The sequence below is a fragment of the Nomascus leucogenys genome, chromosome 7b (assembly GCF_006542625.1).
Source record: "Nomascus leucogenys isolate Asia chromosome 7b, Asia_NLE_v1, whole genome shotgun sequence".
NCBI classification, from domain to species: Eukaryota; Metazoa; Chordata; class Mammalia; order Primates; family Hylobatidae; genus Nomascus; species Nomascus leucogenys.
In genome coordinates, this window is record NC_044387.1 from 17,165,579 (window position 1) to 17,180,649 (window position 15,071).

Genomic DNA, 15,071 nt, shown 5'->3' on the forward strand with positions numbered 1-15,071 from the left:
ACTCCCACCCCCCATTTCTATTCCCCGACTTCCCATGTGTAACCTTCCTAATATGTTTGATACGCATCTTTTTGTTTGTATGTATTTTTAGAAAATGTTTATTGTTTTTGTGTGCAAAAAAAATTAATAAAAAAACAAAACAAAACAAAAAAAAGAAATATTTTCTGAAGTCTATCTTAAAAATAGCAACCCACAATTTTTTCTCTATCCTCCCTCAGATATTTCTATTTGCTCTTACTCTCCCTTAATAAAATATTTATCCAATATGGTACTTAGCATTATCAGGGGCTATGTTATATATCTCATCATCAAATCTTTAAAACAACACAGTTAGGTGGGTATGATTATCCCCATTTTACACATGAAGAAACTGAGCCCTAAGATCACACAGAAAGAAGCTGAAATGGGTTTTGAACCTAAGTGAGGCACATTCTAAGCCTATACTCCAAAAGCTTGTGCTCTAAACCAGGGTATTATAATGCCGCTCTAATATTCCTTATTTTATATCCTTTTTCTTTTTGAGGCCCACCACCTACCACTATCACACTGGTGATTAGTTTTCAACAAATGGGGTAGGGGAGTGCCACACAAATATTCAGACCCTAGCAATGCCCCCTTTTTAAGAGTGAGAAAAGCTTTCACAGATATTTTTAAAGGCAAGTTCCATTTATCTGTGAAATAAGAGAATGTTAAAACATGGTTAGGTATATAAAAATGTTCCCTGAATGAAGGCAGTTGCTGTTACCCTATTTAAAAAAGAATAATTTCCTCTGTAATTGCACAATAAGAGAGATCTAAAACTTTGAGTCTCAAACTGCTGCCTTAGCTCAAAACACCCCACTCAAACCTTAAATATATCTCAAAAAGGATACACACATGACTCTTCAAGTCATTTCTCAAACCTCTACGAACCAATTCATAAGCTTCTTCCTTTTTCCCCAAACAGTTCAATGTTAATCCTTTCATAGCCAGGGTTTCTATTTTCAAAAACAAAGAAGAAAAGGAACATTTTAAAAAAAATTAAACATTAAAAACAAATAACAACAAAACCATAATCTCAGAAACAAATGCTACACTGCCTTAAGAATTAAAAATGTCAAGGAGATTACTAAGATACTTTCTACTTTCTTGCAGATTTAAAACATTTTTAAAATTGGCAATCCAAGTAAACACAGATTTCCAGACTCTATTATTGGAAAGAGACTCTTTTTTTTTTTTTTTTAAGATAAAAGATACAAAATGCATGCTATTTGACTAGAAAGATAATCTAGTAATTCATTCTTCAGGGGAATTCCAAGGGATAACCTTACATATCTACTTCATTAAAATATAAAAACTATCTTGAAAACATACTTTATTTCTGTGAACATAGGTTATATACGGGTTAAATTCATCAGTGATTAAAAAAATACACACAAATTTCCTACATTTTTTATTTTCTTAAATTTATTTTAAAATGATTGAGATTACTATTAAATACACAAGAAAAAGACATCAGAAATCTATCATTAGCAACCAAAAGATTAAAAGAGAGTTAAAAGAAATATTAAGTTTTCAGAAAAGAGGAAAACTAAATTCTAATTTTATATGTATCCTATAAAGCCTAAAGGAAGATTCAAAACATTACAATATACAAATCATGTCTTAAACATGACTCAGTCTTGAGAAACTGAAAAACATAAATGAAAAATATGATAGTTTATGAGCAAAGGAGCAAATGGTCACTTTCTGAATAAGATTATAAAGCATACAATTTATACAGCTCAACCAAAGTTCTAAAGTAAATTTTAGTATTCTACCCTATTATTTCTCTTTTCCTACAGAGATAATATTCAAACTAAGAATAAATCAGAACTCAAGTAGAATGTGTTATCATTTTCTTGATATTAAATTCAAAATTCAGTATTAAATTTCACTTTCTCACAGAAGTCAAAGATGAGAGGGTCTGTTCTCTCTGGAAAACAGTTTAGGCCGCTGGGAAGAATACAGTCCAGTAAGAGAGGCCAGACAGGTATGTAGTAAAGCTTTAACTACTTGCACTTACCTCCATGCTCTGCAAATTTGGGATTGGAAAGTATTTGTTTACAGAATTTCAATCCATTTCTATACTGTTTATGTTCATAACACCTCTGTCAAAACAAAAAAGAAAAATTTAAGTTTAGCAAGGAATGCAAACAACTTTAAATTCAACGCTAAATTTCTCTACTCTTAAATACAACAGAATGTTATTTCCATATGCTTCTAAATCTCGGTAAAATGCCAATAAAAAATACAAAAGGTTCAAATACAGGAAGTAAAAGAAAGACAAAGGAACAAAATATAGATTAATAAAGTCCAACAACTGAGTGATGCAGAAAGAGAACAGAAAAATAAATGGTATAGAATTTCTTTTTTTTTTTTTTTTTTAAGACTGAGACTCACTCTGTCACCCAGGCAGGGCACAGTGGCGTGATCATAGCTCACAGCGACCTTATCCACCTGGGCCCAAGGAATACTTCTATGTCAGCCTCCCAAGTAGCTGGGACTACAGGCACACGCCACCATACTTGGCTAATATTTTTATTTTTTGTAGAGACAGGGACTCACTATGTTGCTTAGGCTGGTCTCAAACTCCAAGATTCTCAAGCAATCTCAGGACTCATTCAAGCAATCCTCCCGCCTCGGCCTCCCCAGGGGCTGGGATAACAGGCATGAGCCACTATGCCTAGCTAGTTTTCTAAAGAACATTTTCTTTTTACTGAAGAATATTTTCTTTTTACTGGAGCTTTCAAGCTGAAAGGGCCAAAAAAAGTCCATGCAAAATACGTGGAAAAAATACCCAGACTGTAACATATCATAGTGAAATCTCAAAGCCTGAAAATAAAAAAAAAAGGTCCTTAAAAACTTCCAGAGACGGGAAAAAAAAAAAAGTCACATAAAAAAGATCTATAATCAGAATGGCAGTGCACTCTTATTTCAAAGTAAAAATGAAATACTGTTGAAATCTAGAAGACAAATATATGGCCTTCAAAAGTCAGAGTGAAAATTAAGTTTCAACTTATAATTCTATACCCAGCCAAGTCATCAATCAAGTACAGTCAGTCCCCATATCCATGGGTTCTACATCCGTAGATTCTGCTAACTACAGATAGAAAGTATAAGGAAAAAAAAAAAAAAAAACTGCGTCTATACAAACGTACACTTTTTTCTTGTAATTAATGTCTAAGCAATACAGTATAACAACTATTTACACAGCATTTACATTGTATTAGGTATTATAAATAACCTAGAGATAATTTACAGTATACAAGAGGATGTGCATAGGTCATATGCAAATACTATGCCATTGTATATCAAGGACTTGAGCATCCCTGGATTTTGGTACCCAAGGGAGATCCTGGAACCAGTCTCACAAAACATCATTTTGCTCCCATACATTAAGACTATATAAGAGGCCAGGCACGGTGGCTCATGCTTGTAATCCTAGCACTTTGGGAGGCCGAGGTGGGTGGATCATCTGAGGTCAGCAGTTCGAGACCACCCTCGCCAACATGGTGAAACCCTGTCTCTACTAAAAATACAAAAATTAGCCAGGCCTGCTGGCGTCACCTGTAATCCCAGCTACTCAGGAGACTGAGGCAGGAGAATCATTTGAACCCAGCAGGCAGAGGTTGCAGTGAGCAGAGATCGCACCACCACACTCCAGCCTGGGTAACCGAGTGAGAATCTGTCTCAAAAAAAACAAACAAACAAACAAACAAACCCAAATACCAAGACTGTATAAGAGCAAAATGACACTTTAAAGCTTTGCAAAAAGCTAAACTTTTGTGTCCATGTATTCCTCCTTAGGAAGCCATTAAAAGAAATTAAGATAAATTTTTAAAAAGGCACTATTGAGGGCCGGGCATGGTGGCTCACATCTGTAATCCCAGCACTCTTGGAGGCCGAGGCGGGCAGATCACGAGGTCAGAAGTTCGAGACCAGCCAGGCCAACTGGTGAAACCCCGTTTTCTACTAAAAATACAAAAATTAGCTGGGCTTGGTGGCGGGCGCCTGTAATCCTAGCTACTCAGGAGGCTGAGGCAGGAGAATCGTTTGAACCCGGGAGGCAGAGGTTGTAGTGAGCCAAGATCGCGATATTGCACCCCAGCCTGGGTGACAGTGTGAGACTGTATCTCAAAAAAAAAAAGAAGCACTATAGGACTTAGTAAATAAGGAATCTAATAGAGAAAAAAGAACTAGAGAACAGCCACTCCAGATTGGAGCAGAGTCAAAAGCTACTATGGAATAGGTTTCCAGCAAGAGCAAAAATCGAACTAGTGTGCTTGCTAACATGGAAAATGTTAATCATAAGCTCATGACAGAAATATAGGCACATTTGCAGGAAACGAGCAATAGGTCTACAGAAAACCAGGCAACTGCCTAAATAATAGGTATTAACTCCAGAAAAAACAAAAGCTTGTATAAGACTTGGATTTAGTACAAATTTGGCTCAATACTGAACAATATATGCATAGTCATAAAAATGTAAACATTCTGTACCAGTTTATAAAAAACTTGTGATATGGCCAGGCGTGGTAGCTCATGCTTGTAATCCCAGCACTTTGGGAGGCCGAGGCGAGCGGATCACTTAAGGTCAAGAGTTCGAGACCAGCCTGGCCAACATGGTGAAACTCTTTCTCTACTAAAAATACAAAAAAAAAAAAAAAAACTAGCCGGGCATGATGGCATGCAGGCGCCTGTAATCCCAGCTACTTGGGAGGCTGAGGCAGGAGAATCACTGGAACCTGGGAGGCAGAGGCTGCAGTGAGCCAAGATCATGCCACTGCACTCCAGCCTGGGCAACAGAGCCAGACTCTGTCTCAAAAAAAAAAAAAAGAAAGAAAGAAAGAAGAAAAAAAAACTTGTGTTATAATTATGTTGAGGAATGAGGAAGATGAAAGTGGGCAAATGTGTGAATGAGTAAGTTCTGAGTCCTCATTTTCAAAAACTAGAAGTCAACAAATATTTAAAAGCTATGTATCAAGAAGAAATAGTGATATTACTAAGCAACAAGAAGGCAAATACCAGACAAAATAAAGGACTGAAGTTGCTTGATTCTGGAGTGGGAAAGCAAGGGGATGGGAGAAAATAGGGAACATTATTTCTTTCATCATAAATCTTTTAGTGCTAGCTGACTTTTAGACATCAACATATGCTTTCACGTGAAAATTTATTTTTAAAGCATTGTATTTGTTGGCCGGGCGCGGTGGCTCACGCTTGTAATCCCAGCACTTTGGGAGGCCGAGGCGGGCGGATCACGAGGTCAGGAGATGGAGACCACGGTGAAACCCCGTCTCTACTAAAAATACAAAAAATTAGCCGGGCGTGGTGGCGGGCGCCTGTAGTCCCAGCTACTCGAAGAGGCTGAGGCAGGAGCATGGCGTGAACCCGGGAGGCGGAGCTTGCAGTGAGCCGAGATTGCGCCACTGCACTCCAGCCTGGGCGACAGAGCGAGACTCCATCTCAAAAAACAAAAAAATAAATAAAAAAAAGCATTGTATTTGTTACAGAAAAAAAAAGTGCTCTAAAAGATATAATTCGTGCCAGAATACATTCATATAAATTTTAAACATTTTGCTCATAATTTTTGAGGCAATATATTTAAAATCTGGGAAAGAAGTTAATGCAAGTGATGACAAAAATCATGGTAGAAAATGTGTAGAAACAGAAAAAAATGTAAAATTTTACATTTTAGCATGAAGAAATCAATTAATTAAGTTCACACTACGGCAAACTAGAGTTGTTTTACAACCAACTATATACCCATCATCTCCACTTCGTTGTTGCTTTGAGACAGGATCTCACTCTGTGGCCCAGACTGGAGTACAGTGGCTCAATCATAGGCTCGAACAATCCTCCTGCCTCAGCCTTCCAATGCTGTTGTTTTGCATCTGAAACCTAATATATCCAAATACAACTGATTTTCTCACCCAAAATGTATTCTGCACCAAGTCTTCACCATCCTGAAGACAGTTGATGCCCTCCCCCCTTCAACTCAATCAATCAGATGATTATGCAAAAAAATCTAATCATCTTTGGTGCTTCTTCTTCCCTTCTACTTCTGTCCTCTAGTAGGTCCTATCAGACCCAGTTTCTCAGCAATAGCTTCCTAACTGGTTGAATATTTTCTTTGTCTCCCACAATCAACTATGCATTCAGCAGGCACAGTGATTTCAGGGATAAGAGGAGGAGAATGCAGAAGCAGTTACTTGAGAGCTGTCATTCATCATATGTAGCCAAAGAAACATAGTAAGACTAAGTAACTAAATTTAGTGTTCCCATTTACTTAGCAGAAAGCCTAAAAGTAACTTGTTTTTCTTATAATAAGAAAGCACTAAAGGAAGCTATGATGTAAAGACTAACATAATTAAAAGGAATATTCTTGACTTCTTGCTGTTTATGAAAACTTATACCTATAAAGAAGAGGGTTAAGTGTCACTGTTCATAAAACCATCAGCTTTCTTAAATTTTATGCGTATAAAAATGTAGTTAGGTGACTTTCACTTTTGGCATGATGGAGTAGGTGAAGCTGAACTTGTTCTTTCGTCATAAAGAAAACTGGACAAAATATATGAAATAACAGATTCAACAGATGGTGCTAACAGGTGGCGCAAGAAGGTGAACCATGAGAAAGGGAAACAAACATGATGAGCTCTAGAAATGCCATCACTTTACTCCTGGAGGCATTTTCTAGCTCACAGCACAGGAAGAAGGATCCTAAGCAAACTACAGGAGTCCACAGTTAAGAAACAAAAACTGATGTTCAATGAGGCTGAGGTACTCTGCAAGAGATGGAACTACCCTGAGAAAGAGATCCAAAAATCCAAAGAAGATCCAAAATGTGTCTGTTGTTGAAAACTGTTGAGTATTAAGTTTTGCATATGTAGAGTGAAACATAACAAGGCCAGACAAAGAATGATCAGGACGCATTAAGTTTAACAATTCTCACGGCCCACATGGTAGTGAGAGTTCCAACTTGCCAGAATGGAGTGTCACCGAACAGCTGTAGAATTCAGTAAATACTGCAAAAAGGTCATTCCTTAAGAGTAGACATACACTAGCCCTAGAGTATTAATTTAGACCCACCCTAACAAACCCTCAAAAAAAATCAGGTTGACAGACAAGCATCTTCACTGTGCACCACAACAAAGTCCAACACCACTCTTTAAAGACAGTTAAATTTAGTAAAATAATATAAAACCTATAATGTATAACATCCAATAGAAAATATCTAGACACCTAAGAGCAGGAAAACATGATCTATAACCAGGAGAAATTACAAATGTGATGGAATTACAATAAAGAAGTTAAAACAACTATTATAAATGTGCTCAAAATTTAAGCAATGGATAAACAAATGAAGAGGAAAATGAAATATATTTTAAAAAACAAAATTTGTAAAGATGAAAATACAGTATTAAGGCTGGGCACAGTGGCTCATGCCTGTAATCCCAGCACTTTGGAAGGCCAAGACAGGCAGATCACTTGAGACCAGGAGTTTGAGACTAGCCTAGCCAACATGGTAAAACCCTGTCTCTACTAAAAATACAAAAAAAAAAAAAAAAAAATTTCCAGGCATGGTGGTGCACACCTATAATCCCACCTACTTGGGAGGCTGAGGCAGGATAATTGCTTGAACCTGGGAGGCGGAGGTTTCAGTGAGTCAGGATCGTACCACTGCACTCCAGCCTGGGCAACAGAGCAAGACTCTGAGGAAAAAAAAAAAAAAGAAGGCCGGGCGCAATGGCTCACGCCTGTAATCCCAACACTTTGGGAGGCTAAGGCAGACGGATCACAAGATCAAGAGATCAAGACCATCCTGGCCAACATGGTGAAACCCCATCTCTACTAAAATTACAAAAATTAGCTGGGTGTGGTGGCATGCACCTGTAGTCCCAGCTACTCGGGAGGCTGAGGCAGGAGAATCACTTGAACCCGGTGGGTGGAGGTTGCAGTGAGCCGAGATCACGCCACTGCACTCCAGCCTGGCAACAGAGTGAGACTCCATCTCAAAAAAAAAAAAAAAAAAAAAAAAAAAAAGAAAAGAAAAAGAAAAACAAAGAAAAGGAAAAGGAAAAAAGAAAATACAGAATTTAACATGAAACCAGCCGGGTGTGGTGGCTCACGCCTGTAATCCCAGCACTTTGGGAGGCCACAGCAGGCAGATCACTTGAGGTGAGGAGTTCAAAACCAGTCTGGCCAACATGGTGAAACCTCCGTCTCTACTGAAAATACAAAAGTTAGCCAGGCGTGGTGGCAGACACCTGTAATCCCAGCTACTTGGGAGGCTGAAGCAGGAGAACTGCTTGAACCTGGGAAGTGGAGATTGCAGTTAGCGGAGATCATGCCACTGCACTCCAGCATGGGCAACAGAGCGAGACTCCATCTGAAAAAACTAATAAAATAAAATTTTAATTTTAATTTTTTAAAAATGAAACCTTTCCCAGATAAAGAGTAAAGCAGATTTTATGACACTTCAGAAGAAGAAGAAAAAAATCAGTGGACTAGAAGACAGACATAGCAACAGAAACCACCTCAATGAAAGAGAGAGAAAAGATAATGTAGAAAAATATAATTAGTGGAACTACAGTGACCTTTCTTCATAATAAAAAAAATTTAAAAACACTGCAGATCTAAATGTGTAAGTTCAAATGAAAAAGCTTCTAGAACACCTGTAATCCTGGAACTTTGAGAGGCTGAGACAGATCACCTGAGGTCAGGAGTTCAAGACCAGCCTGGCCAACATGGCGAAACCCTGTCTCTACGAAAAATACAAAATTAGCGGGGTGTGGTGGTGCACGCCTGTAATTCTAGCTACTAGGGAGGCTGAGGCAGGAGAATCGCTTAAATCCAGTAGGCAGAGGTTACAGTGAGCTGAGATTGTGCCACTGCACTCCAGCCTGGGCAACAGAGCGAGACTCTGTCTCAAACAAAACAAAACAAAATGAAAACAAATACACATACTATCTGATCCAATCCTTCCAATGTAGGTGTACACCCAACAGAAACAGAAACATATATTTGCCATAAGATAGGAAAAAGAATGAAAATAAGATTTACAGGTCAGGCCAGGCGCAGTGGCTCACGCCTGTAATTCCAGCACTTTGGGAGGCCAAGGTGGGCAGATCACCTGAAGTCAAGAGTTCAAGACCAACCTGGCCAACATGGCGAAACCCCGTCTCTACTAAAAATATTCTAAAAATTAGCTGGGCGTGGTGGTGCACACCTGTAGTCCCAGCTACTTCGGAGGCTGAGGCATGAGAATCACTTGAACCCAGGAGGCGGAGGTTGTGGTGAGCAGAAATTGCACCACTGTACTCCAGCCTGGGTGACAGAGCGAGACTGTCTCAAACAAACAAACAAAGATTAACTGGCCTGGCACGGTGGCTCATGTCTATAATCCCAACACTTTGGAAGGCCAAGGCAGGAGGATTGCTTGAGCCCAGAAGTTCAAGACCAGCCTGCATAACATAGTAAGACCTTGTCTCTACAAAAAAATCAAAAAATTAGCCAGACATGGTGGTGTGTGCCTTTAGGCCCAACTACTCAGGAGACTGAGGCAGGAGGATTCCTTGAGCTTAGGAGGTTGAGGCTGCAGTGAACTATGGTCACACCACTGCACCCCAGCCTGGGCAACACAGAGAGAGACTCTGTCTCAAAAAAAGGAAAAAATATTTATTAGTAACTGGATAAAAAAAATTAAAATGACAAAAAGGACACCCAAAATTAATGACATACCTAAACTAAAAGTACTAACTTATAGTCTCTTTTAACTAAATAAGACTAAGTAAAAATCTCTTTTAATTGACTTTGTATTAATGGCCTTTATGCCAAAGGCTTAAATTACCAAAACTAATACAGTAAATATGATATAAAAGGAAATCTAGGTCTCATCTGTTAAAAGTATAGAATTGATAAAGTATCATCACTGTGTAATAATCCTAGCATTACATTCCAAGGTAATTTTTACATAACAGAAATACTATGAACAGAAAAAATTTACTTTGAGGAATTAACAAAGTAGTGAAAAGGGCCGCCTTTGGAATCAAAGGCTCTGGTTTCAAACAGTGACTCTGGACTTTAATTCTATAATCTTATGTAGTACTTTGCTGAGTATCAAAAAGAATCCTTAAATCATGGAGAGCAATCATGAGAAAAAGACATGTAAAACACTTAGCAATAATAACAGCTAATACTTAATGAGCATTTACTGAGTCCCAGGCACTGTGCTAAGTGCTTTACAGGGAACATTTATTTAATCTTAATGATATGAAGCAGATAGTCTTACTATCTTCATTTTACATGAGATAACTGAGGTCCAGGAGGTTATATAATTTGGCCAAGGTCACACTGCTATTAAGTGATGGAAAAAGAATCCGAACCCAGACAATCCAGATACAGAACCATAACACCTAACCATTGTAACTACTTCCCTAATCTAGTGCTTAGAACATTTTACAAAAAAAAACCATAAAACTGCTAACACAAGTAACAGCCACTGTAGAAAGCTTTAAAAAAATGAAAAAAGAAAATCAACCCATAATCTCATTGCAGACACAACTGCTATTACACATTCTGATTTTAACAAGAAAGTTTTCACCCAAAACTTATGGAATAGTTTACTATTCTACAATACTAATGTGAACCTATACAAATATAATTCAAACTAGCAGATAAAAACAGACAACAGCTGGGCATGGTGGCTCACACCTGTAATCCCAATACTTTGGGAGGCTGAGGTAAGAGGATCGCTTGAGGCGGGAGTTTGAGACCCACTGTCTCTACAAAAAAATTAAAAATTAGCTGGGCATGGTGGCATGCCTGTACTCCCTGCTACTCATGAAGCTGAGGTGGGAGGATGGCTTGAGCCCAGGAGTCCAAGGCTGCAGTGAGCTGTGATGGTGACACTGCACTCCAACCTGAGCGAAAGAACGAAACACTGTCTCTTAAAAAATAAAATTGATATTCTTACTTGACATGTACAATGTAACTTTATTTTACATAGCTGACTTTAAAAATATTCAGGATTCCAATTGGTATTTTTGGTGGTGTGACTGGAAATATCCTTATTTGTTTATGGTATGTTTTTCAAAGAGACTCCTTGGTAACATTTAATCAGCATGATAATCCTATAAGCACAAAAGGTTTAATCCTTATTGTAGAGGTAAAATTTAGAAAACCAGTAACTTACTCCAGATTACATACCTAACTAGTGGCAAAATTTAAGACTATAATTTAGGTTCTCTGACTTCTGGTTGAAAGCTCTTTCCATCACATACAGAAATTTTATTAAATGTTAAAGGTTATTAAAGCCAAAATTTTTATCTTTTAAAAGATCTTCTAATCAACAAATTCAACTGTTAAATTGCTTACTCAGTCTTACAATCAAATGGACAATAAAAATGCCCAAAATAAAGTGAGAAGCGAATACACAAAATTAAACTAGATAATCCCCTCCAAATAACTGACAGGAAAATTAAAAACTAAACCCCCTCTCTTTGAATGAGGTATGTTTATATTACAGCACTTAGCTTTTTACTTTATCATACTTAGAAAGTAACTAAGTTTTAGATCCTAATGATTATGTTCTCAATTAATGAAATTCAGCTATGTCCCTATTGAAATTATATTCAATGCCATTAATTCAATTATCTCCTGTCAATGTGAGCTGTAAAAATAATTCAGAATGGCAGGCCCCTCCAAATAACTACTACTAATTCATTTCTCCTCAACAAGAACCAACGTGCATTTAAGTGAATAGATCTCAAAATTTTTTTCATGAAAAGCACTACTTCTATAATAGGCCACTTATTACAAATGAGAATAGAAAGGAAAAAGTAACAAAAAATATCCAATTTGGATGTTGGCCAGGCTGGTCTTGAACTCCAACCTCTGGTGATCCCCCTGCCTCGGCCTCCTAAAGTGCTGGGATTACAGGCATGAGCCACTGCGCCCGGCCCTAAACTAACTTTTTAGGGAACTTACTTTACTTTCATTTAGGGAAAGTGAAATGCAAAATACTACATACGGTATACTTTCAACATATGTTTTACATTCAATTCACTTAAAACAGGTTTTATAAAATGACACAGTGGACAGACATTTTCAGTTCTCCACAGAAGAATCATTGCATTAAACAGAAATACAGGTCCACATTCCCTCATCTGAAACTCTTTTTGTGTTTGGGGAGTTCTTGAAATTTCAAAACTGTGAATAAGGATTTCCCTTGCTATGGAAGGAATGCCAGAGTATCTATTTGTCCTCCTACCTATAACACCTGCATACGTTAGTTCAAAATCTAACATAATAGTTTCAAAAATAGTAGAATAATAATACAGGCTATTGTTTTTCAACAGGAATTAACATTTAAAATTTTAACACTCTGCTATAGAAACAATAAAGCAAAGAAGCAAACCAGCATATAATTAAAACAAACTGGGCTGGACTCATGCCTGTAATTGCAGCACTATGGGAGGCGGAGGTGGGCAGATTGCTTGAGCAGGAGTTCCAGACAACCCTGGGAAACATGGTGAAACCCTGTCTCTACAAAAAATACGAAAATTAGCTGGGCCTGGTGGTGCATACCTGTAGTCTCAGCTACTGGGGAGGCTGAGGTAGGAGGATTGCTTGAATCTGGGAGGACAAGGCTGCTGCCCTATAGCCTGAGCAACAGCAAGACCTGTCTCAAAAAATAAAAGAGACTGAATTGTTCTAATAGATAATAAAGTCGCATGTGCTAAATTCTGGCACCATACACTCTGAGACTTCTGCTCCCAAATGTATAAGAATAACTGACACTAGATGAGGTTCCCACCAACTATAAAACTGGAAAGTAAACATAAAATAGCTGTTTTCAGTTGTTGGACAAAAGCCAATACAGGACTACGGTTTCAGAAGAGAAGCAGGGTAAATCCCAAGAAAAATCCCTATTTCTGTCTAGAAGCATCTTCCAGACTGCAGAATAGGTGTAAGAGGTGTAGGGGTGTGGGTGGGGGACCTAAACAGAGCTTAGCAGTCTCACTGACCTGAGTAGATATGAGAATTAGAAACAGCTGGGACACCTGGAATTTATGGGGCAGGGTGCTAGAGAGAACTATAAACAGAAGAGGCTTCAGAAATCTGCCACAGGAGTTGGACACGGTGGCTCATGCCTGTAATCCCAGCACTTTGGGAGGCTGAGGCAGGCAGATCACTTGAGGTCAGGAGTTCAAAACCAGTCTGGCCAACATGGCAAAGCCCCGTCTCTACTAAAAATACAAAAATTAGCTAGACGTAGTGGCACGTGCCTGTAATCCTAGACCTTTGGGAGGCCAAGGCCAAGGTGCATCACCTGAGGTCAGGAGTTCAAGACCAGCCTGGCCAACATGGTGAAACCACATCTCTACTAAAAATGCAACAATTAGCTGGGCATGGTGGCAGGTGCCTGTAATTCCAGCTCCTCAGGAGGCTGAGGCAGGAGAATCGCTTGAACCCAGGAGGTGGAGGTGACAGTGAGCCAAGATCACACCACTGCACTCCAGCCTGGGTGACAAGAGCAAAACTCCATCTCAAAAAAATAAAAAAATAAAAAAAAGAAAAGAAAAAGAAATCTGCCACAGGAATCCTCCATCCTCCATCAAATACTAAGCTGAGGCTGGGAGCAGTGGCTCATGCCTGCAATCCCAGCTCTTTGGGAGGACAAGGTAGGCGGGTCACTTGAGGTCAGGAGTTCGAGACCAACCTGGCCAACATGGTGAAACCCATCTCTACTAAAAATATGAAAATTAGCCAGGCATGGTGGCGCATGCCTGTAATCCCAGCTACTTGGGAGGCTAAGGCACAACAATCACTTGAATCCAGGAGGTGGAGGTTGCAGTAAGCCAAAATTGCCCCATTGCACTCCAGCCTGGGCAACAGAGCAAGACTCCGTCTCAAAAAATAAAAATAAAAAATACACATACATACACACACACACACACACACACACACACACACACACACACACTGTAAGTTGAACAGGTACACAGCAAAGGTCTATGAAAGCTGGGCAAAGAACAATTATCCAGTAGCATGAGCCTAACAACTACTGGTGCTCATGCATGGCTGGCAGACATTTGAATTCCAAGTATCAAGTTAAAAGACTACATTAAAGACTGCAGAATTCAGGCCGGGTGCGGTGGCTCACGCCTAATCCCAGCACTTTGGGAGTCCAAGGTGGGCAGATCACAAGGTCAGGAGATCGAGACCATCCTGGCTAACACGGTGAAACTCCGTCTCTACTAAAAAATACAAACAATTAGCTGGGCGCGGTGGTGGGCGCCTGTAGTCCCAGCTACTCGGGAGGCTGAGGCAAGACAATGATGTGAACCCAGGAGGCGGAGCTTGCAGTAAGCCGAGATCGCGCCACTGCACTCCAGCCTGGGTGACAGAGCAAGACTCCGTCTCAAAAAAAAAAAAAAAAAAAAAAAAGACTGCAGAATTCAGCAGAGATCCAGAAGGCTCACACATTAGGAATAAGATTAATCTAGACCCATGTATTAGTCCATTTTCGTGCTGCTGATAAAGACATACCTGAGACTGGGCAATTTACAAAACAGAGGTTTATTGGACTTACAGTTCCATGAGGCTGGAGAAGCCTCACAATCATGGCAGAAGGTGAAAGGCATGCCTTATATGGCAGCAGACAAGAGAAGAGAGCTTGTGCAGGGAAACTCCGCTTTTTAAAACTATCAGATCTCATGAGACTCATTCACTATCATGAGAACAGCACAGGAAAGACCCTCCCCCATGATTCAATTGCCTCCTACCAGGTCCCTCCCACAACACCTGGGAATTCAAGATAAGATTTGGGTGGGGACACAGCCAAACCATATCAACCCATCTTTATTAAAACTTAAAAACAAGCTTCAAAAAGAACAAGCTAATAAACAAGCAAATTGTCTGCCAAAACAGAACTCTATTAAGAAAGGCAAGAGGATCCAGACATTAAATATCCTAGGATCCATACTATGCAAAATTATGGGAGGAAAATTACTATAAATTCCAAGCAGGAAACTAACCCATGACCTACA

General features: G+C 39.1%; 1 protein-coding gene across 2 annotated transcripts in view; it reads right to left on the minus strand.

Moving 5' to 3' along the window:
• NAA15 (N(alpha)-acetyltransferase 15, NatA auxiliary subunit) overlaps nt 1-15,071 on the minus strand; it is a 91,304-nt gene that overhangs the window by 54,993 nt on the left and 21,240 nt on the right. For both annotated transcript variants that reach the window (XM_030815682.1, XM_003264673.3), the window contains exons 2-3: nt 2,045-2,129; nt 873-977 (exon numbers count right to left, since the gene is read on the minus strand). In XM_030815682.1, coding sequence (XP_030671542.1) covers nt 873-977; nt 2,045-2,129 — 190 coding nt within the window. The remainder of the gene's footprint in view (nt 1-872; nt 978-2,044; nt 2,130-15,071) is intronic.